General features: G+C 41.8%; 1 protein-coding gene across 1 annotated transcript in view; it reads left to right on the top strand.

Moving 5' to 3' along the window:
* MBTPS1 (membrane bound transcription factor peptidase, site 1) overlaps positions 1-25,014 on the top strand; it is a 66,409-nt gene that overhangs the window by 15,196 nt on the left and 26,199 nt on the right. Inside the window, exons 4-15 of the mRNA XM_068261511.1 lie at positions 2,486-2,692; positions 3,857-3,967; positions 5,948-6,057; positions 10,316-10,432; positions 12,062-12,129; positions 14,512-14,614; positions 15,569-15,720; positions 16,016-16,177; positions 16,773-16,917; positions 19,843-20,031; positions 21,357-21,529; positions 23,758-23,873. Of these exons, the coding sequence (XP_068117612.1) occupies positions 2,486-2,692; positions 3,857-3,967; positions 5,948-6,057; positions 10,316-10,432; positions 12,062-12,129; positions 14,512-14,614; positions 15,569-15,720; positions 16,016-16,177; positions 16,773-16,917; positions 19,843-20,031; positions 21,357-21,529; positions 23,758-23,873 (1,653 nt within the window). The remainder of the gene's footprint in view (positions 1-2,485; positions 2,693-3,856; positions 3,968-5,947; positions 6,058-10,315; positions 10,433-12,061; positions 12,130-14,511; positions 14,615-15,568; positions 15,721-16,015; positions 16,178-16,772; positions 16,918-19,842; positions 20,032-21,356; positions 21,530-23,757; positions 23,874-25,014) is intronic.

The raw sequence follows: 25,014 nt of genomic DNA, 5'->3' as shown, positions 1-25,014 counted from the left end.
GCATTTCAACAAGCTCACAAGCGTCTATTGGACGCATTGCAAGCCTTGCTATGGAGCACTTCCTCCAAGCCGGAAGGAAGAAGTGCTCTATAGCGAGGCTTGCAAAGCGTCCATTAGGATGCTTGTGAGCTTGTTGAAACGATGGGCGGAGAGCGGCATTCTGGATAATTAACCCTGCTGCATCTACCTGCTCAGCTGGAGCAATTAGAGCTAATTTGAATCACGAGTAACGCATCTATCTGATGTGTGCCACACACTAGGAACAGATTTCCAATAGATTTCAGAATGAAATCTATTGGAAATCGGTCTAAATGCATTATTGGACCATTAGATCCAATGCAACTCGTAAGGGCCATCAATCTGCTGCCAGCAACCGATAGACCTAGATTTTCCATCCTGTCAGATCAAATTGATCGGAATCTATCGATTTGATTGATTTCCGATTTGATTCCATTGATCGATTTTCAGCCATCGATCGATTCTGTGTGTGGGCCCCTTTAGATCCTTGCACACATGAGAGGAAGGGCTTGTGCAATAAGCATAGTACAGTTACTGGTTTCCATCCCAATGCGTTTGTATCTGTTTTGGGAAAGGTATCTCCACCAGTGTGTTGTAGGGAGGAATGCAAATATAAATTATCCTGGAATTTGGCTTTAGGACTTCAGTTGTGTACAGACACCTAACGAGTGTTGTCTGCAGGGTTCAGGACTTGATTCCTGGGATGACCATTCAGGTCTGAGTGCTGTTCAGACATGTCACAAGGAGCAGCATCCAGTGGGAGAGATGAGGAAAAGAACAGTGTGCTCGGCCGAGTCATTCCAGCACTCTGGGTCTTTGTGATACATACAGCAGCACAGCTTAATGAGAGGAGCGTGAGCTCATTGCACGCTATGCTGTGGTAGTTCAGCATAGCGTGTGCTGCTAACTCTCACGCGCTCCTTGTAGCTAACTGCCGCTCCACTCGTCCCGACGGGTCCAGTGACTTTAATGGATGGGATCACTGCATGTTGATTTGGCCCTATCTGCTGCCTGTCAAGTGACGGGCAGCCTGTTGGGCCAATCAAAGCCGCCGGGATCATGTCCTAGAAAGCCACTGGACTCACCGGGGCTCAGGGTGGGATGAAGGGAGCGGCCATTAGTTAAAAGGTGCGCGTGTAAGTAGGCAGCGCACGCTATGTTGCACTACCGCAGCGCAGAGCTTGCGCTCATCTCATTAAGCTGCACTGCTTTAGCCGACGAACGCTGAAGTCGCGCTGGACGCTGAGCGATGAAACTGCCGAAGTGGAGCGAGTAGATGTGATCCCTCACCTATCAGCGCCACTGGGATCCTCCTTCAGCTCTGCCGTCCATAGTCTCATCTCTGACGCCCTCTAGTGTCATTCCAGCATACAGCAAGGTTATCAGCTGTGTGCAGGGATGATATAGGGCATGTGTCTGATCAGTACAGTAGTGTACATTCAAATCCAGAAATGGCACAGTACAAAGGAGCAAGAAATGTTGTGCTTAGAGACTCTTCCTGATAGCAATAGAAGACATCACCTTAAAATAAACCTTAGCACATCTTTTGGAGCAAAATTAATGGCACTGTCTTATTTTTGGGGAAACTCGGTAGTTACAGAAGCAGCCTCACTAGCTGATTTTAAAGATAGAACTTGTCATGCGGCTACATGTTTTTGTTAGTAAACTGTCCATAGATAACTAATTGCAGGTAATAAATCTTGTGTGGCTGAGAAACCACCTGAGTGTGGATAATAGATACAAAGTTCAAGTTTTGTTTGTATGTGAGGTGAATAAACCTTAAAGTCATTGGGAATTGCATTTTTTTTTTTTTTTTTTTTTTAAGCCAGATACTTACCTAAGCTCTCCCTCTTCTCCTGATGCCCTCGGAGTAGCGCTACCCTCCCTGTTTGAACCCCCCGCTGCGGGGGATTTCAGAAGTCTTCGGGAGTCCTCTTGAAGACAGACGGCTCCATACTGCACACGTGCAAGTGCAGGAGAAAGCGCAGTATGGAGCGGCACGTCTTCAGGAGCGCTCGGGCTCCCAAAGACTTCCGAAGCCTCCCTTCAGCAGCGGACATAGCAGTATTTGACCAAATCGGTCAAATGATACTACGGGGGATTCAGCGCTGGAACGGGGACTAAGAGAGGAGCGGAGAGGGTCTGTAGGACCCCAGAGCCTTCCCTCTCCTTAGGTAAGTATCTGTTTTTTTTTTTTGTTTTTGTTTTTTTTTAAATGCGATTCCCAATGACTTTAAAAATCCAAGTTTAATGTTCACTGTCTCGGGTCCATGAGGGTTGATACTGTAGTCCCAAAATAAAAGCGAGATAAAACAATCTATCCATAGTCTTTATTTTATATAGGATTTTCTTGGAAGCCCATATTTTATTTTCACTTCAGGTTTGCATTAATATGATTGCAAGTTAAATTACAGCTTGAATGGCATCTATGACAGTTCTAACTACAGTAATATGTCTTCCTTATTAGGTGGGGAACCTTCTGGCCCCTGCAATGAGACCAAATGGAGTCAGAAATGGCAGTCGTCTCGCCCACTCAGAAGGACCAGCCTCTCCCTTGGCTCAGGATTTTGGCACGCAACGGGGAGACATTCTAGCCGGCGGCTCCTAAGGGCTATCCCTCGTCAAGTGGCTCAAACACTGCAGGCTGATGTGCTGTGGCAGCTGGGATACACAGGTCTGCTTTGAAGGATGCCAACTATTGATACAGATATAATACTGTTAATATGCTGTTCGTAAGGGCCTCCCAATTCTTTGCGACTCTGCTTATTCACCTGGGATGACTGTTGGGCATATGTGCAGACAGTCTGTAGCATTAGCTGGCTACAGATAGAGGCCTAAGTTGCAATTGGTCCCCTCTCTTTCAGATGGGCAGCTGACAAGCGGTGAATTCACTGCCTGTCAGCTGTTCTCCTGCACTGGCCATGTGCTCAACATGTTGCGGTCCTCTACCACCAGGTAACACCACCACGTGTCAGTGCTTGACATGCGTAGTGTTACAACCACTGCAATTCGGATGTATTGTAATTGTACCCAAATTGCGTGGGCGGCAGACATGACACTGAACTGCTCGGCAAGCGTGCAGTTTAGTCATCAGTTTAGATCAGTGGTGTGGTTTTTTTTTGTTTGTTTTTGTCTTAAAGGGATACTGTAGGGGTGTCAGGGGGCTGCGCAGTATGCTCCTGGTGACATCGGCGTGATCGAGGACACGGCAACGCAGGCGCAGTGGTTTTCAGACTTTAAAGTCTGAAATTCCAGAAGTGAACCGGAGGCAGTGCCGGAGCATCGGTGAGTGGCTGCGCGGGCTCAGGATGTCTGCGGGGGACCATTAAAAGCCCCAGGTAAGTTCAACTCATTTTCCCCCAACCGTTCCAATTCTCTTCCCCTACAGTGTCCCTTTAAACCTTTATGGTTGAGTTAATGGTGCTTATACACAGTACAATAAAAATGTTCGATTTTACTATTTATACGACCAAAAGATTTGAATGAAAGTTGAAAATCTTTTTTTTCCGCTCAAGAAAAACAAAGTATTATCTCGGGGGTTTTTTTGTGTTTAATAAAAATCCGATCAGATATGTTGGAAAAATCTTTATATTCAATCTAACAGAATAATTGAACAAAATTATCTAATCCAAGAAAAAAAATTGTAGCATGTATAGGTATTACTATGAAGGCTTAGTACATAAATGGATTTGACTGGTTTAAATACATTTAGTACAGTTAATCACAGTTGTATTTAGAGCTGCTTTTCCTGTGTAGTATTCATTATTATTATTATTATTATTATTATTATTATTATTATTATTATTATTATTTATATCCCCCCCCCCCTCTTGATCAGGAAGTAACGTTAAAGTTGCAGTTTTCGACACTGGATTAAGTGAAAAGCACCCTCACTTCAAAAATGTAAAAGAACGAACCAACTGGACAAATGAGAAGACTTTAGATGATGGTGAGTCAAGAGTCCAATTTTTCAAACTATCTAGGGCTGCAATGATTGCTCACCTGCTACCAACCACATACACTCTATTTTCATGCTCTTTCCTGGTTACCTGGTAAATATATAATAGAATGCAGTAGTGACCACTGCCCCGAATTGATAGTATATGTAATGCATATGAAATTAGTGTAGGGTTTAAAAACCACTGAGTCTGTCAAATATCCATTAAATTTTCCATTTATTACAATCTAATAAGTCAGGTATGTGACTATCAATAAAACATACCGAAAATGTTGTCTGTATATAAATACAGAATGTGGCCTAACGCATGTTTCGTAGTTATGCTGGTACTTCTTCAGAGGCATAGCATTGCAGGTAGACATCCACGAAGATGGAGGTAAAATTGCATCAATAACACAAGTCACGAAAGTATCCTCCTGGATGCTCAGAGTATCCCCAAAGAATGGGGCAACCAGATCTAGGTCTGAATAGAGTCGTCCTGTATATAGAAGGTAGATAGTAGCCAAGCTATTAGCAGCTGAGTAAGCAGGAATCTTGTAGGCTCTGTACAGGGAGTACACCAGGTAGATGTGCCCTGTTTTTGGCCTTTAAACCCTACACTCTTTCACTCTTTTGTTTCATATTTGTGTTGCATATACTGGGTACCTGGTGCTACTATGCATGGCTGATCCATGCCCCACAGGAGGCAACTGCGCATTCAATAATGACCTGCATCTTGAGTGACTGATGCAGGACCCAGTGGAAATGGGCCCTCAGTCAGTCCAAGCCCCCATGTACACTACTATAAGGCTGAGGACTCTACAGTTGTTAGTTGAAAAAACAGTCAATCTTTTTACTGCTGATGCAGCGGGGCCAACTCCTGGTCTTTGTCCTGACTTTAGAAGGCCCATTCCCTGTCCGAGTGTATCAATATGCTGTGGAAGACTGCCTTCATTTTCCAGTATTCTAGCTATGGCCTGAGGGACGGGGTTTCTGTAGCCTGAGATTAAAATCAGCAGTTCTGAATTAGGAGCATTTTGTGTTTTGTTTTTGTTTCTTTATTGCCTTCAGGCGATCTAGAGGGCAAGTTCTGTTCCTGCCTACACAAGTCCACTTTTTTTTTTCTTTAAATCCCTGCTATTCAGGCAACAGCCTCCTATTTCTTGCTGCTTGGTTTGAGCAGATACTGGGCAGAAATATAGGTTCATCTGCTGGGATACATTTTCAGTTCTTGAACTTCATTTACTCCATTTTGCCTATTTCGTAGCAAGGATGAGTTTCACAAGGTCAGATTGTATGGTAAAAATTGAATCAAGTCTCTAAGATGGGAGAACAATTTGAAATTTATATACAGTACTGTATAATAACTGTAGCTTAGCCAGGAAGGAAACAAAACTGATTTTTATCTTGCCATCCACAAGTCTGTATTATTTCTCCTCAGATGAGGTGTGTTGTAGTATGCAGTTGTTTTAGTAACTGTGGAAACCTCCCCACCATTTTTTTTTTTCTTGGAACAGAAGGAGGAAATTAGGCAGGGTAAATTCTTTGTAGACAAAGAATGGCTGGTGTTCCCTCCCAACACCTCCCTGACTGCCTCATGTGGGTCATGCTGGGATCAGGTGAGGAGATTGGACTGCTGTACAGTACAGCCAAGTTTGTATCTCATATTGACACAGGTAGTCAGCATTGCAGACCCAGCTAGCCAGGGAATAAAAATACAAAAGTGGTTTATGTACAGTGCACTAAACCTTGTACTTCACAAATTATGATCAGTTTTACACAATGTTTATTAAATAAACTAGGGTTTTATAGCAGGGTTTACTTGCTAAGAATGTTTGGTACCATTGGCTGGCTAGATTAGGCTTGGCTGCTGCAGTTCTATTCCATGTTAGCCTTTGAACTGTATACTTTGATCCATTCAGTTTATTGCTGCACAGTTTGGATGTGTGCAAGTGTTACTACTCCTCCTAAATATTCATTTTTCTTCTAAAGGACTTGGACATGGGACTTTTGTGGCAGGAGTTATCGCCAGCATGAGAGAGTGCCAAGGATTTGCTCCAGATTCTGAGCTTCATATATACCGGGTCTTTACCAATAACCAGGTACTTGCTATGGTCTAAAATAAAAAATTGATAGTTACCTTAGTAGTGGTAAATCTCTAAACAGTTGAGGCTTCCCCAATCTACTTACTGTCCACCTTTCCAGCGCTTGGTCCCTTTTTTAAGAATGTTTGACAAAGATGTAGCCCCATGGTCTGTGTATGAGCTTTTCTTTACTGGGCATGCATGAGCGAACACGCTGAAACCAGTGCAGGAGCTTTGGGCATAGCCGGCGCCACCATAGGCCGTAATAGGAATTACGGTTATAGCAGGCACAGTAAGTAACTTCAGCGCCGTCAGAAGACGGAGCTGAAGTTTAATTTTAAAACCTAATAATTTGGCTACCAGCAATTATTTCATTCCCCACTATCCATGGCGGCCTGGAGGGGGAATAGTATTTAATACGACCGGGACTTGTGCGGCAACAGGATCAGCGATATATCGGCTGAATCCTGCACCCAAGTCTCCAGCGCCGTTATCTCTCGTACGCTGCATGAGAAAGGTCTTTGCATGCCCATTAATTCAAAGCTGCTCATGCATGGCTTTTTTTCCGCCATGCACAAGCACTTCATTCTACTGGGTATGCTTGGACCTTACCAGCACATGCTTAGTACAGAAAAGCTTGTGCTCTGATGGGCTTGGCCACCAGAAGAAGAGCGCTAGAAGCAGCTCAAAGAAGCCTCTGAATTACTTACCTCGATAGTTGTGAGCCTCTAGATGTTCCAGTTTTTAAGCCCTTCCCCACTACAGGTTTTACATTTCTTATTCCACGCTTGCTATACATATGTGGTTTGAACAAATTCTGGCTGAAATCTATTGTGGATTGTTGTATCGATGTTTGTAGCCTCTCAGATTCATTGTAGCTTTGCAGCAACATAAATAGGTAAACAAAAAATGAGCTGCAGCCCCTTTTCACCAGCAATTGGCTGTTTCCAGATATGGGCACCTTTGTGGGTCCACTCCTTACTGCTATAAGTCGAAAGGGCTGATCATTCAGCACAAGTCACTTCAACAGTAAGAATTTGTTGCAATATGTTCAGAACCGCAATTTTTTGGGAAGCTAAATGAACCCGATTTTACAATACACTAACATGGCTGTTGTGCACTATTCAGAGATCAGATTTAACACTGTAAAGTGAGACTAAATTTGAAAAATTGCTGCACAGTGGCAATGTAACAGATACGCCTTTGGGGCAAAGTGAAAACCATTCTAATGCTAGGTACACACTGAGCTTTACGGTCAGATTTAAGGTCCGTACACACGCCGGACTGCAGGCAACAACTGGTCTGTCAACACCTCCCGCTGGGTGGGTTTTCAGCATACAGTCCGGCGTGTGTGCAGTCTGTCGGTGGAATGATACGGCTGTTTCTCAAACAGCCGTATCAGTCTGCAAACAGACTGTACACACGCCGGACTGTCGCTGGAACGCCCACCCAGCGGGAGGTGACTACGGACCCGTCGTTGCCTGCAGTCCGGCGTGTGTACGGACCTTAAATCTGACCGTAAAGCTCAGTGTGTACCTAGCATTAGAATGGTTTTCACTTTGACCCAAAGGCGTATCTGTTACATTGCCACTGTGCAGCAGCTCCACTAAAGGATCTTTTGATCACTAATTGCAGTAGATAGGCCTGAGCAATTACCGCAGAATGAGCTCACCACTCATTGTTACTCCTCCCCAGGCCACACTTTCACCAGTGTATTGCCAGGATGCGAAAGTTTGGGCAACCTTGTTAATCGTCATGATTTTCCTGTATAAATCGTTGGTTGTTACAATAAAAAATGTCAGATAAATACATCATATTGGAGACACACACAGTGATATTTGAGAAGTGAAATGAAGTTTATTGGATGTACAGAAAGTGCACAATAATTGTTTAAATAAAATTAGACTGGTGCATAAATTTGGGCACCACAAAAAAAGAAAGGAAATCAATATTTAGTAAATCCTCCTTTTGCAGAAGTTACAGCCTCTAAATGCTTCCTGTAGGTTCCAGTGAGAGTCTGGATTCTGGTTGAGGTATTTTTGACCATTCCTCTTTACAAAACCTCTCTAGTTCATTCAGGATTGATGGCTTCCGAGCATGGACAGCTCTCTTTATCTCACACCACAGATTTTCAATTATATTCAGGTCTGGGGACTGAGATGGCCATTCCAGAATGTTGTACTTGTTCCTCTGCATGAATGCCTTAGTGGATTTTGAGCAGGGTTTAGGGTCTTTGTCTTGTTGAAAGATCCAGCCCCGGTGCAGCTTCAGCTTTGTCACTGATTCCTGGACATTGGTCTGCTGATACGGAGTTGAATCCATGTGTCCCTCAACTTTGACAAGATTCCCAGTCCCTGCACTGGCCACACAGCCCCACAGCATGATGGGACCACCACCATATTTTACTGTATCTAGCAGGTGTTATGCATGGAGGAAAAACACAGCATTCCAAGAAAAACGCCCCTTGTTATGCCCAAATAACTTAATTTTAGTTTCATCAGTCCATAGCACCTTATTCCAAAATGAAGCTGGCTTGTCCAAATGTGCTTTAGCATACCTCAAGCGGCTCTGTTTGTGCTGTGGGCGGAGAAAAGTCTTCCTCTGCATCACTTTCGCTTACAGCATCTCCTTGTGTAAAGTGCGCTGAATGGTTGAACGATGCACAGAAAGCTGTCTCAGAGATTTCAGCTGTCTGTTTCCACAGTTAGGAACATATTGAGGAAATGGAAGACCACAGGCTCAGTTCAAGTTAACCTCCTTGGCGGTAATCCCGAGCTGAGCTCGGGGTATGCCGCCGGAGGTCGCCGCTCAGGCCCTGCTGGGCCGATTTCCATTCTGTAAAAAGCAGCACACGCAGCCGGCACTTTGCCAGCCGCGTGTGCTGCCCGATCGCCGCCGCTCCGCGGCGATCCGCCGCGTGCAGCGGCGAAAGAGGGTCCCCCCAGCCGCCCGAGCCCAGCGCAGCCGGAATAAACAGTTCCGGCCGGCGCCAGGGGCTGGATCGGGCGGCTCTGACGTCAGGACGTCGACTGACGTCCATGACGTCACTCCGCTCGTCGCCATGGCGACGAGGAAAGCGAAACAAGATAGGCCGCTCATTGCGGCCTATCTTGTTACTTTCGATTGCCGGAGGCGATCGAAAGTACGCTTCCGGAGCGCCCTCTAGTGGGCTTTCATGCAGCCAACTTTCAGTTGGCTGCATGAAATATTTTTTTTTTAATTTAAAAAAAAAACCCTCCCGCAGCCTCCCTGGCAAAATAAATAAACCGCCAGGGAGGTTAAGGCTCAAAGTGGCAGATCATGAAAAATCTCGGATAAAAAGAAGCGACGAAAGGTGAGAACAGTCAGTCAACCCACAGACCAGCTCCTAAGACCTACCACATTATCTTTCTGTACATGGACTCCATCTACAGAAAGATAATGTGGTAGGTCTAAGGAGCTGGTCTGTGGTTTGACTCTGACCTCACCTTTCGTCGCTTCTTTTTATCCGAGATTTTTCATGATCTGCCACTTTGAGCCTTAACTTGAACTGAGCCTGTGGTCTTCCATTTCCTCAATATGTTCCTAACTGTGGAAACAGACAGCTGAAATCTCTGAGACGGCTTTCTGTATCCTTCCTCTAAACCATGATGGTGAAAAATCTTTGTCTTCAGGTCATTTGAGACTTGTTTTGAGACCCCCATATTGCTACTCTTAAGAGAAAATTAAAAGCGGAGGGAAATTTACAATTGACCCCCTTAAATACTTTCTCATTCATTCACCTGTTTATGTAGGTCAGGGGTCACTGAGCTTATTAAGCCAATTTGAGTTCCAATAATTAGTTATATGCACCTGCCTAATTTTATTTAAACAATTCTTGCACACTTTCTGTAAATCCAATAAACTTAATTTCACTACTCAAATAGAACTGTGTGTCTCCTATATGATATATTTAACTGACCTTTTTTATCGTAACAACCAACAATTTATACAGGAAAGTCATGAAGATTAACAAAGTTGCCTAAACTTTCACATCCCACTGTATATGGTGTAGGCCTTTACATAGGCAGTTAATGTATGCTAGGCACACATTTACTGTAATGCACGCAACATGTGGACATTTTATAGCAGTGCTGAAGTGGATGGCAAAGTTGCCACCATCTCTAGGAAAGCTGTCTGTATTTACTGTGTTGTTTACTGTGTTTTGTACATGCACATCAGTCTGCACCATCTTCCTAACTAGGCTTGTTTACTTCAAAGAAAGTAACATTCTTTCTATGGTTGTTTCTCTTTGCAGGTCTCTTATACTTCATGGTTCTTGGATGCTTTTAACTATGCCATTCTTAAGAAAATTGATGTTTTGAACCTCAGCATTGGGGGGCCTGACTTCATGGACCATCCTTTTGTCGACAAGGTGTGTGTGGTTGTTTTTTTTGTGTGTGTGCTATTGGGTATGATATGGGGTGGAGCTTGAAAGTTTGTGAACCCTTTAACATTTTCTATATTTGTATATGAATGTGACCCAAAACCTCATCTGATTTTCAAACAAGTCCTAAAGGTGGATAGAGGAAACCTAGTTAAATAAATAAAACAAATTTATTATATTTGGTCATGTATTTATTAAAAACATGTATTTATTGACCGAATATGATCTGATAACGTTTGTGTCAAATGTTTGCTTTACCGGGAATTTAAGCAAAACCTCATTCCACGTTTCCCTTGCTTCAGGTTTCTTGTAAAGTAATCTGATAGAAATCTAAACTCTTGAGACAAACCATTAAAGAGTACCAGAAGGGGGAGAGAGTGCGCAGTGGGTACTTAGCTTGGGAGAGGGAAGCCTCTGGATCCTGCCTCCGCCACCGTATCTAGTCTGGCATGGCATTAGTCCAACACTTTGATCAGAGTAGCCTAAGTACAACAGTTTGAGTTCCTTCGGAACCACACTGCGCCACATAATTAGGTTGGCACGCGTGAAATGTGGAGCTACAGCAATCCAGTCAGACTTCAGTAAAAGAACCTGATCTGCATACTTGTTCAGAGCGAATGGCTAAAAGTATTTAAGGCAGAGGATCAGTAGGACAGCCAGGAAATGTGCATTGTTTAAAATGAAATAAACTTGGCAGCCTCCATATCCCTCACTTCAGATGGGCTTTAAGTAAGAAAGGGACTTTATGTACGCATGTATCAAATTATGTTACTTTCCGCTTGTCTCCGTTTTTTTCCTTTTTGACCTGTGCAAGTGTTCAGGTCCACTTTAAATCAGACCTTAGCAAATCCCCCAATTCCAGGTAGCTGATGTTCCTTAAAAACAATAGCCTACGCCTATCTAGTCTAATCTAGTCCCTTTTTTTTTTTTTTTTTTTTTTTTTTTATTAATAGAGCTGACTCCTATACATTTTCTGCTGGCTCCTGGATTAGACAGACTGGCATCTGACATCCATCACTAGCAGGGCCGGATTTACCATAAGGCACTGTAGGCACGTGCCTACAGGCGCCGCATGATGGAAAGGCGGCTTACACTCACCCCCTAGTGCCTCCCTCCCTCATCACTTATGCAGAGCATAAATGAGCAGTACCTCTGGCTTCCTAATGCTAAGGGACACTGGTAGCTACCTATGACAGGCATGGGAAGTAAGGGAGAATTGACAGCTGGGACAGCCAGCACACTTGTGGTGGAGTTCAGCTGGTGTTTGTAGGTACATGGAGGGCGAGGTCTGGGGTGCCAGGACATCTGTGCCTATAGGCTCCTGTGATGTATAACCGGGCCTGATCACTAGGATTGGCACATTGAATGCAGAGCTCTTGTATTGTTCCGCAGCAGTTGTCTGGTTTTGAGGAGAGAATGTGACGCTATGTTCTTTCATTGTAATTATCTATTTGAATGTGTGTTATATATTTGTGTTTCGATTGGTTATTTACTTGATTTATAGAGTCTGTAAATGTCAGTGCTCTTTGCTCCATTTTGGTTATCAGGCTGTGTGTGTCTTAAAACAAGGAGCACGCTTGAAATGCTCATAAAGACTTTTTTTTCTTATTCTTGCAGGTCTGGGAACTAACAGCCAACAATGTGATCATGATTTCTGCAATAGGAAATGATGGACCACTTTATGGGTATGAACAGAGCATTTAATCTGCGGCATACTGTGCTAAGTATGCTGCAGCTCATAGTTCATTGAAAAAAATCATTTTAGCTTAAAAACAAAACTTGTGCCTGTTCCTTTATAGATAAGATAATAATCTTTAATATGTTCAGCCTTTACTGAATTGTTGGCAAGGAGATATAAGCCAGGTTGATGTGTTAGTTTATACCTTGCAGGTGAGAAGCACACAGCATAGGCTGATTTTACTGCGTACAAGATGGCATAAAACCGTGGCTCAATTTTAGAGCAGATCGGCAAGAGTACCATTCTCTTCTGCTGTGTGTATCATGCTGTGGCACTCATTAGACTATTGCCATGGTCTACCAAGTAGCCTTGACATTGCTTCTGTTTCCTCACTTATATTTTTATACCACTAGTTGGTATCTTTTGGAAGGTACCATTGCCTGCTTGCTGTGTTAGGGATCACTTTGATGTTGCATAGTTTATTATTAAACTGCGGTTTAGTCTCTCATCTGGCCCTTTAAAGTGGACCTGAACTCAGAACTTCCTCTCTCCTTTAAAAGATAAGCAACCGCATAACCTTTAAAGCGGATCTGAACTCAGAATTCCTCTCTGCTCTAAAGGATGAACAGCAAAACAACCTTTAAACAAAAAAAAAACAAAAAAAACAAAAACCTTTCTTTGTTACAGCTGATACAAATCCTTAAATAAATCTGCAGTGTTTCTGCTTCCTGGTTCATGGAAGCAGACATATTGTTAACAGCCTGTACTTTCAAATTAGCTTATCTGCCATAGGCAGTCATGTGACACAGGGGAGAGATCAGATTACAAATTGTGATAAGACACAAATAGGGGGGAATTAAACAGGATAAACTCTCTAAATACATTAAGGCCTGGAACCCACTGCAAAACGCAATCGCTAGCGTTTTGTATGAGCAGTTTGTAAGTGATTTCATGAGCATTTTAGGGAGCGTTTTTAAAAAGTGTATCAATTTGCCAGCGGTTGTGTAGCGATTAGCGTTTTAAAGTCTGATTGGTCCGTTCAATTAATTTTTAATTTTGTTAGTGTGCAAAAAAAGCCTGCAAAATCGCTCCGTGCAGGTTTTGATGAGCGATTTACGCCAGCGATGATATACTTTGAAGCACTAACGCTCCCAAAATGCTGCATGTCCTGCGCTTGCGATTTCAGGAAGCGCAATCGCTCCAGTGAAAGTTGCCCCATCCATTAACATTAGCTGAGCGTTTTTGGCAAAATGCTAGCATTTTGAATCGCTCCAGAAATGCTCACAAAACCGCTCTTGTGGGTTCCAGCCCATAGGGTGCATTTTTTTCCCTGTCCCGTGAAAGAGTTCAGGTCCGCTTTAAAGGAAAAAGATTTCTTTGTTACAGCTGAGTGTGTCTACTTCTTGCTTTCATGGAAGCAGACATGGGGGTAATATCCTGTGTTTACTAATTAGCTCTCTGCCATGGCAGCGAGCTAACACAACTGAGGGGTCAAATTATAATGTGTGCTTTTTCAGATGAGTGGGAATTAGAAATGCACACTATTTAGAGAATTTAGCCAATGTTTTCCTTCTGTCCTGCGCAGTCCTGAGTTCAAGTCCACTTTAAAGCGGTATTGTCACCATAAAAATCAAATTTCAACAGCAACTGGTCTGAGTGTATTAAGTGATAAAGATGCTAATCCTGCATTAAAAACTTGCAAAACTTTTTCTGCTGTTATGGTTTGTAGTTATCACATACTTTAGGAGCACTGGTCCTAGTGCCAAACAGTGCCAAAGAGTTGAATGCTGGGAGTTCTTTTTATCTATAATATATTCCTCCTCTTCTATTTCCCTGCCTAGCTGCTTATCAGAAACACCCTCTGATTACTTGTGTTTACAAGCAAGGCTGAGGTGACTCAGTGATTGGATGTGTAAATAAAAAAAAAAGTGCAGTTGTTAGTATACACCTCAGTGGGAGTGTCTGAAGACTCTGGGAGGAGGGCAGCTAATGAATACACAATGAGCAAGAGAAGGGAGGGGGGAAAACAAGATTCAGGGATGATATGTCAGCATTAGCTTGGCAAGATGGCCACTGCTTAGAATAGGATTATCTGCTTTTCCTTTATAAAATTCACAGGAATCATTACGTGGATAGAACAATACATCTGTTATGTAAGTAGAAGTAGGATTTATCTACTTATATATGTGTTTTTTATTTCTAAGTTAGAATGGGTGTCGCTTGTTCTTTAAAGGAAAAAAAAATGCTTTGCTTATTCTAACAGCATCCACAAGAACTTTTTACATATTCCTTTATTGCGATTGTAGAATTTTAAAATCAGCAGTATTTCCATTATATTCTGATAGACACGAATCAATTAACTTTGCATGTTTATTTTTGTTTTAATCAGAACACTTAACAACCCCGCAGACCAGATGGACGTTATTGGTGTTGGTGGCATTGACTTTGAGGACAACATTGCTCGGTTTTCTTCTCGAGGGATGACCACATGGGTAAACTATTGCACTTTTGGTTGTCATTCAGTGAACCTTTTTCCAGGATTTTCAAATAGAGGTTTATTCACCTTATCAATAAAATGCCTTTTAAGATCCCAGTGCATAAGAAAATACTCAGAGCATTTTGGTATCAAATGAATACTGGCCTCAGACTGCATTTGTACCATAAAGCAAGATTGTATTATAGTGAATCAAACTTTCATTTAATAATTTATCTAAAGAAAAGTAGCATGGATGGCACAAGTGCCATTTGCTTAATAGAAAAAACACATTATTTCTCAGTTTTACTAATTTCAGTTTAAAAATAAAAAGCACTACTGTAAATCAAAAAACACACATTTTGTTTGGCTATTACCCTTTATCACAAAACTTTTTATGTTCCTGTCACAATTTATGGTGAAGATATTTGATTCTGAAATAATGCTACAGGCTGTATTTTTCACTATGAACTGAGAAAATGACAGTATTTTTATTGGTAAAAATCAATCTCGTTAGCTCAGGGAACATATATTCCCTTTCACCAATTAGTGCTGCATCAGATAGTGCCGGAAGTGTGCACATGAGCAAGCCCAATCCTGCACAGCACTGCTTCTGTTACAGGATGTAGATATACTGTAGTAGTGGATAACGTGGTTAAGCAATACCAGCCTGGCTATCCTGCTGATCTTGTAACACTTTTAGCCATAAACTCTGAACCGGCATATGCAGATCAAATGTTTCTGGCATAGTCGGACCTGACAAGATTAGCTACATGCTTGTTTCAGACACTACTGCAGCCAAATAGATCAGTAGGGCTGACAGGCAACTGGTATGGTATAAAAGGGAAAAAATATGGCAGCCTCCATATTCTTCTCAATTCAGTTGTCCTTTAACACTAAATCCTCCCCCCACCTCTACCCCCATGCCCAACATGGCCATTAACCCTTTTCTAATTGCAACTCTTTTCTTTAGGAATTGCCTGGAGGATATGGAAGAATGAAGCCCGATATTGTTACCTATGGTTCCGGGGTGCGTGGATCTGGTATGAAAGGCGGTTGTCGCTCTCTGTCAGGAACAAGTGTTGCTTCTCCTGTCGTTGCTGGAGCGGTCACACTGCTGGTTAGGTAAGAACTTCAGCCTTTTTCAATATGCCAATTTATTTTTCAAAAATTCTCAATGTTGAAAATCGTAGCTGATATTGTAAGTGTCTGACTTGCTGTGAACCATGTCTCAATTCTTCCTGTTTCCACCTAAACAGGAAGTAGCAATGAGGCAGGTCACACATAGTTGGGCATTTCAATTCACCCTATCCAAAGTCTCTTGTTCATTTAGCTTATATTTTATGTTATCTGTTAGAAAAATACTTGTGAATACTGAACAACCAATTGATGAATGCTGTCTTAAACTACCTTCTTCCAGTACTGTTCAGAAGCGGGAGATGGTGAATCCAGCCAGTATGAAGCAGGCCCTCATTGCTTCTGCTCGTAGGCTTCCTGGTGTGAATATGTTTGAACAGGGACATGGCAAACTGGATCTTCTGCGAGCTTACCAAATTCTTAACGGCTATAAACCACAGGCCAGGTACATTTTGCTTTTTTTCTAGTGTATTACCCTGAGTATATTGTAACTGTACAGATTTGTACAGCTGTGCTTCAGGTCTAGAATTTCTATCTATGGGTAAGGTGGAGAAAAGTTTATTTCAAACGTTTGTATCGCCATGGGAAATTCTTCTTCGCTTTCTCTGAGACATGAATGGTTTTAGCTAAAGTCTTGGGGCAGGAAAATGTAATGCGCACACCTCTGCAGTAAGGATCCTTGTGGTCCCCACTGGCCCTTCCTTTGGGTACAGCTGTCCGAACAAACCACTGTCAGCAGTGAAGATACTCCAGTGCTCTTTTTCAAGATGGCTGACAGTTCTGCCACCTTCCAGTACTCGGCATTGCCACCTTCCAGTACTCAGCATTTTTAAAAGGTTATGAGGACAGTTGTGAGAGGCCAACTACTCAGTTTTCATTGCCTTTGCCAGATTGCATCGGCCAGAAAATAACAATTTATGCCCAGTGATTGCCTAGAGGGCTGGTTATAGGTATCACATTCTTTTACTCTGCAGACCTTGAGAAGGCAGTTGGTTCTCCTTGTTAATGTTTGTTTTCTCTTTTCCTCTTTCCTCTTACAGTCTGAGTCCTAGTTATGTGGACCTCACCGAGTGTCCATACATGTGGCCCTACTGTTCTCAGCCTATTTATTATGGAGGAATGCCAACTATTGTTAACATCACTATTCTGAATGGCATGGGAGTTACTGGAAGAATCGTTGATAAGGTAAGGCTGGTCAGTTTAGATATTTATAAAAAAAAAAAAACATTGAAATTGGCTTTACTGATTTCTGTATGCACCCACTTTATGGTTCTGTTGGCTTAAGGTAATAGTGGGTTCTGATTGTTAAAGCACTCCCTGCATACTACAGAATGCACAGGTCCCACTCCATACAGACGGCCCAGTAGATAATCAGTGTGACATTTCCTGTGTAATAACTGCGTGTCACTGTGGAATATCTTGTATGCTGCATTGTTTATCAGTGTGGTGTATTTTATATATAGGTTATGGCCAGAACCTCAAGTCTGGCCTCTCCGTGATCCGGCTGGCCAGTTTGCAAAGTGGTGATTACTGCTGCCAATAGAGCTTTACAAACCAGTGTACAAGTAGCTGTGGAATAGACAGTTTTAAGTGTACTTTAAGCACTACAGTGACCATGAGGCCCACCTCGTCCCTGTGCTGCACAGGAAGGCGGGAAGGGATGAGGTGGGTGGGGCTAGGTGACCGCTCTGTGCAGAGGAAAAACTCCACTCTGGTAGCTGACATGGATACTATTTTTTGCTACAGAATATAGCCTATCTAATAACTTTAATTACGGAACGTTTTATCTGAGAGTCTGTTGTGCTATTCCACATTGTGAGTTATAGGACAGGGGGAGGTGGATCAGTTACAGGAGTTAGGCTTACGCACATGGCCACCGCTATATATTGAAAAGTTCTGCATTAATACTTTAGGCAATTCTTTTTTTGGAGGGTGCCATTACTATTGGCTGAATGCCTTCCTATTCTATTTAAAGGGGAACTTCAGCCTAAACAGACATACTGTCATTAAGTTACATTAGTTATGTTAATTAGAATAGATTGGTTATATAATCTCTTACCCACCCTGTTTTAAAAGAACAGGCAAGTGTTTGTGATTCATGGGGGCAGCCATCTTTTTGGTTGAAAGGAGGTGACAAGTAGCAGGAGACACAGTTCCAACTGTCCTGTGTCCTGATTACCCCTCCCAGCTGCACATGCTAGGCTTCAAATGTCAAATTAAAAATGTAAGAAAAAAAATTTGCACCAAAACAGCAGAACGAGAGCAACATCAGAAATCCCATCATGCTTTGCACAGCATCGGGGAAAAATGCCCGGGCAGTTTTCTTCTGTGCATCTAAAAATGAGGCTTGTATAAGAGAAACAACGTTCTGATGCTGTGAAACTGTTAAAGAAACACCAGGCCTTTTCAGTGCTGCTGAGTCGATTTTTAGTCTGGAGGTTCACTTTAAGTATGAAATGCCCATTTGTGATTGTATTAATCCCTTTCAGAGATGTGAAGGGGATACTGGTCGCTTCCCTTATGTTAATACCAAGCTGGATGTGTATGATAAGGAAACTTGAGCATAGAGAATTTGGCCTCATTTATGAGCAACTGTAGGCGGTAAATGAACGGTCAGCTGCTTTTCTGTACTGGCCAGGCGCTTGTCGTTTCGTAACAGCACTGACCAGACTGCCCCCTCATGGAGTCACATCTAAGTGTGGCCACAACAGTGTCAGGTGCAACAAGTTGCGGTTCTCTGCCAAGTAGTAACAGTGCCATGTGTCAAGCGCTAACACGTGTGGTGTTAAAAGCACTGCCATTGGTCTGCATTTTAATTACACCTGTATGGCGATTATGGGTGGCAGACAGGAAGCGGAATTGCCCAACCAGCATGCAGTGCAGTCTGAAAGTGGCCTTAAAGGGAACCTAAACTGAGAAGGATATGGATTTTTCCTTTTGAAATAATACCCAACTCTCCTGCTGATCCTGTGTCTATAATACTTTCAGCCGCAGCCCCGCAACAAGCATGCAAATCAGGTGCTCTGACTGAAGTCAGACTGGATTAGCTGCATGCTTGTTTCAGGTGTGTGATTCAGCAACTATTGCAGCCAAAGAGATCAGCAGGACTGACAAGCAACTGGTATTGTTTTCCCACTTAAGTCTATATGGACGGATATCTCCATCCAGATAGACTGTGCTGCTGCCACTGCGCTGGGTGCTCGTTCCCGCAGCCTTCCGATAGCCCCGAGATCAATGAATGGGAACATAGTTACCATTCATCGATCTAAGTCCCTGGCAGAAAAACAGACTGTCTTTGGATCTCTACAACTCTCACAGACGTTTTCTACCCAATTTAGTAGGGAAAGACTGCGGTTGGAGTCGGATCCACTCTAATCTCTTCTTATAGTCTTCTTATAGTAGAAAGCGCAAACAAACCGCTATCCGCTATCTATGCAGAGCTTCTTCTTCAACTAGGTCATAACACAAACAAAATCTACGGACAATGGGTTAATGACTTGGGGGAAATGGAGGAAGAGGAATGGGAGGAGGTGGTGGGCAAGGGAGCTGGGGTTCTGATCTTGTCCAGGGACAGATTGAGCCAAATGAAGTACCTACACAGGGTATACTTTACCCCTAGCAGACTACACACAATCGATCACTCGCATTCTAACTTATGTACTAGATGTGAGGCTGCAGGAGAGTTTTTTTCCACATGTTTTGGACATGCCCAGCGCTGGCAAGATTCTGGTATCAGGTTAAAAAAAACATAGAAAGTGTATTAGACACACCCTTCAAGTTTGAACCGAAAATGGCCACATTAGGTATATTCAAAAGACAGCTATGGGAAACCTAAACAAGCAATGATGGTTACACTTTGCCATGTAGCTAGGAAAGTAATTATCTCTCATTGGAATCAGAATACTATACCTGCTAAAACAGAATGGATTAATGCAGTCAACAACTTCTCCCTGTCTGTAAGCTGACATACAATAGTCGGAACTGCCCTGCTAAATTCGACTCTGTTCTTGGATGGTGCTACAAATATTGCAATATCTATCTATATATCTATATCTCATTTTTTTTTTCTGTAAATATTAATGGAATGATTATCATTTTAAATCTTTGCAGCCCGAATGGCAGCCATATTTACCACACAACGGGGACAACATTGAACTTGCATTCTCCTACTCTTCAGTACTGTGGCCATGGTCTGGTTATTTGGCTATCTCTATTTCTGTAGCAAAGAAGGCTGCATTATGGGAAGGCATTGCTCAGGGTCATGTGATGATCACTGTGGCATCTCCAGAGGAAAATGGGGTAGGTATTGTAATAACATTGCAATGTAAGTCTCTTTGTACTAAGTATTTGTCTTTTAATGTTGTATGTATGGTATGCGCTTATGCCAGTTATTATACAGCTACATGTGAGTATGTAAATTATATAAGCGTGGCTCTATTTCTTTCCTTGCAGAACTTCATACTGCTATATATATATATATATATATATATATATATATATATATATATATATATATATATATATATATATATATATATATATATATATATATATATATATATATATATATATATATATATATATATATATATATATATATATATATATATATATATATATATATATATATATATATATATATATATATATATATATATATATATATATATATATATATATATTATCTTTTGCACTTTTTGACACTTTACCCTTATGTATGAAGATTTATGATGCAGTTATCTAATGATCTAGATTGAAGAGACCCCTTTCCATCAGCTTGTACATTGAAATTTAAATTTTTTAGTTTTCTTTGGGTGATGTATTCTCTTTGCATTTAAATATTATTTGATCACCGCCACCAATGGAATGCAGTACAATAAGTACAACACTTTAAATGCAGGATATTAGGACAGGTTGGGTTTAGACAAATCCAACACAAAGCAGGTCAAAGTGAGTATAAAAAAAAGTGTATGGCTTCCAAACAGTCCATTCAGAATTCCAACATTGCATTTTAACATAATCCCGAAGTGATTTGCTACATGCCTCACTGCATACTATGCAGCCTTCTCACCTCAGCAGTTCAAGCTACTTTTACAAAGTGTGTTCTGCTGAGTGGTGGCGAGTCCTAGATCATGGACTCCAATACTGCTTGGCCTCTGCACTGGTGCAGAAATGCTGTAAGGTGCTATGGACAGAGGCCTCCAAACTATGAAATCCAGTCAAAATTCATGGATTTACTGGATCTTTGTAGAACTCTTACTGATAGCAGCCAGTGCTATTGAGGAGTTAAGGCCGTATACTACTAGACTGGAGTGATGGTTCTAAAGTGCTTCAGAGATTTATTTCAGAAGCAAAATGCAGATTAATCTGCACTAGCCCTATTTTATTTAGAACAGACTATTTTTGAATCTTCTGCTTGCACGTTTGCCAGTTCCTTCCTTGATTGTGGGTAAATGCAATGACCTATATACGGTAGATTGTCTCCGGGAGACAGAATGTCTACATTCTTTTCTATGTAGCTTTATGTAAGGATGCTTATATTTAGAATAGTTCAAATACTTTTTAACGTTTTTTTTTTTTTGTGATTTATTTCTTTTTCTTTCCCCCGTTTTTCACTTCTGAAGTTAAAGAACGGAGCTGAGCAATTCTCTACCATCAAGCTGCCAATCAAAGTGAAAATCATTCCTACACCACCTCGTAGTAAGAGAGTTCTATGGGATCAGTACCACAACCTGCGCTATCCACCTGGCTATTTTCCTCGTGATAACCTGAGAATGAAGAACGACCCTCTGGACTGGTGAGCATGTTATGGGCACCCTATGGTGAAACCTTGACTTCTTACTGCTGCCGCTGTTTTCATTCAATTATGATGGTCCACTCAAGTTTCCTCCGTGGTTTATTTTTAATTGCATGTTTATCTATGAACCAAATTTTGACAAGATAATTATATGCATAGGATTAGTGTTTTCTGGATAACCATTTTCTATGTGATTTTAGTTGTGTTCAAAGTTGCATACAGACAGTGAATAAATTGAACGAAGTAAACTGCAATGAAAAGGCGCATAGGCCCTGCTACTAGACTTTGAGAACCAGTGCTAAGTAAGACTGTCTTTAAAGTGGATGTATAGAATAAAATGCCGCCTCCTCAGAACACCTTTCCCCAGTATAGTTACTGTATTTTATTCTTATACTTTAAATATTGTATTCTGCATATCACTGTGGCTAGGTTGATCTGCAGATAAGACAATTTATCCACTCTTGACGTTAAAACAAAAAGACCAAATTCTGTGACCTGCCAATAAGCAACCTTCCCAATTTGGCACCCTAGACCTCCATGCAGAGTATGCATTGGTGTTTACCAGTGAAAGCATAGCTACCTCTCTTCACCACAGCTTGCATCTCCCTGGTAACTTCTTAAATTGCTGCTAGAGCTTCAGGCCCATTGTGTTCACATGACTGTAATGGTGGCCACTAACTGTCCAATTTCTAGCGAAAAATCGTTCGAGCGATCAGAAATTCTGATCGGACGAAAAATCGTTCACTACACCATCAACTAACCAATCTTTGCTTCCTATCTATCACGACCACCAAGAAAATCCAAATTTTCGTTCGACGAAAATTCATTCGGGCGACATGTTTTTCACTCGTTCATAATCGATTGTGTCCACCAATGGAGATTATTTACAACCAATCCGATCAGAATTTCTGATCGCTCGAACGATTTTTCGCTAGAAATTGGACCGTTAGTGGCCAGCTTAAGCCTGGAGCTCTAGAGGAAAGTTTGAGAAGCTGCTGGGGAGATGAGGATGCAAGTGTGTGTGTGTGTGTGTGTGTGTGTGTGTGTGTGTGTCCCATCATGTCTTTTTAGCAATCCAGCACACCAGCTAATTGATCTATAGCGACAAATGGGTGCAGTAAACTTGCACTACCTGCCAGAAGCTCAAGTCTAGCTCATGTACCATTCCGCTGACCCTCTTAATTGGTCAGTGAACAGTATTCACAGCTTGGCTATAGGGGAGTACCATGTCTATTTTATTGCTTGTACCCCACAGCTTCGCCCTAATGATTTGAGCAGTAATCTGAACGGGACAATGAACTACAGAATACCAATCACAATACCAAATCATCTATTCCTTGAACCAGCAGCAGTCGTATAGACCTTGTTCCTTTTTAGCTGTGATAACATAATTATTTTTATTTTTCCGGGGGAATATTGCCAGATTGCCCATGGGTGAATGCTTGGATGATTATTACTGAATCTAAACATGTACCGTATTTTTCGGACCATAAGCTGCTCCGGACAAGAAGACGCACTTAGGTTAAGAGGAAAAAATCCAGGGGAAGGAAAAATACTCAACCTGGTGTGTCCATGGTGCAGGGGCATCTTGTGGATCTTCTCCCCCTGCAATTATTATGCCACCTTGTATCCCTGTGTTCCCTCTTGTGCCTTCAGTGTTTCCCTTGGGTACTCCTCTGCCTCCCTGTGTTGCCTTAGGTGCCCCCCCCCCCCCCCCCCTGCGTCCTCCTAGCTGCTCCCCTGTGTTCCTGTTGGCAATTAGGTGTGTGCAGTGAAGAACAAGGCTTAACTGGAAATTTAAAAATGAAGCCTTGGTGTTTGTTTTTTTTTTTTTTTCTCCTCCAATTTAACACATTTTCTTTGAAAACCGATTCTAAAGGTGGCCACTAACAATCATTTGAGCGATCAAAAATTTCTGATCGGAAGTGAAACTACACCATCAATGAACCAATCTTTGCTTCCTATATATCACAACCAACAAGAAAATCCAAATTTTGGTAAGACGAAAATTCAATCGGACGATTGTTTTTATAATCGTTCCTAATCGATTGTGCCCATCAACAGAGATTTACAACCAATCCAATCAGAATTTCTGATCGCTTGAATGATTTTTGCTACAAATTGGACCGTTATTGGCAATCTTAAGTTTGTTGCAGTTGGGACATCTATTAGTTTTATTATGCACTTCTGCACTTGTAAATTAACAGTTTGCATGAATTATCTTCCAGGAATGGGGACCATATTCACACCAACTTCCGAGACATGTACCAGCACCTTAGGAGCATGGGCTATTTTGTGGAGGTGCTGGGCTCGCCGTTCACCTGCTTTGATGCCAGCCAATATGGTAAGGACAATTTGTATAACCTGGTTTCATTGAATAGGATAATGGATAACTGTAAAAGGGTAAATATTAGCAAGTATTATGGATTTTCTATGACTATCTATTCTTTTAGGTGTGGCAATAACCTAATTCAAGAGAGTAGTCTGAGGCCTGGAACCCACTACAAATTGCTAATCGCAATCGCCAGCGTTTTATGAGTGTTTTGTAAGCGATTTCATGAGCATTTTCTGGCGATTTTTGGTAGTGATTTTAAAAAGTGTTTTGTCATGGATTGTGTAGCGATTAGCGTTTTTTTAATTCTGATTGGTCCTTTCAATTAATTTACACTGTGAAGTAATTTCAAAACGCTAGCAAAATCGCTGTGTAGGTTTTGACGAGCGATTACGCCAGCGTTTATATACTTTGCAGAAACGCTAAAAATGCTGCATGTCCTGCGTTTGCGATTCTGGTAATGGAATTTGGCCCATCCATTAACATTAGCTGAGTGTTTAAGGAAATCGCTAGTGTTTTGAATCCCTCCCTAAACGCTCAAAAATCGCTCTAGAGTGTTCCGGCCCTAAATGTATATCTGTTTAGTCAGATGGAAGACCTTTTAGCAACACAGTTCAACCTAAAGACTAGTTTATGGTATTGAAGTTAAAGAGAAACCGTAACCAAGGACTGAACTTCATCCCAATCAGTAGCCGATACCCCCTTTCCCATGAGAAATGTCTTTCTTTTCACAAACTGATCACCATGGGGCTCTGTATGGCTGATCTTGTGGGGAAACCCCTCCCACAGTGATCACCAGGGTGATGACCTCACACTGTAGAAACCGTGTTGCATTGTGGGAAATAACAGTGGTTTCCAACTGCCAAAAATGCATCATCTCTTTCCACAGATATCACCATGTGATAAATTTCATAATGTAAATCGGGGAGAGGAAAGATTTTACAATGGGCAAACATTGACTTAAATTGTTTATAAATAAGTATTGTAAACATTAAGCCCCCATTTTTTTTCTATTACATTATTTTCACTGGAGTTCCTCTTTAAGTGCCGCTGTAGCGCTACTCATCACTTTTCCTACCACGTCCTCTAATTTTCTGGCGTGCATGAGCAATATAATCCTGTTTTCCTACCATGTCATTGTGGTGCGTGATGT

This window comes from Hyperolius riggenbachi, chromosome 11 (genome assembly GCF_040937935.1).
Source record: "Hyperolius riggenbachi isolate aHypRig1 chromosome 11, aHypRig1.pri, whole genome shotgun sequence".
In the NCBI taxonomy this organism is placed as follows: Eukaryota; Metazoa; Chordata; class Amphibia; order Anura; family Hyperoliidae; genus Hyperolius; species Hyperolius riggenbachi.
This window is presented reverse-complemented; position numbering and strand designations above follow the sequence as displayed.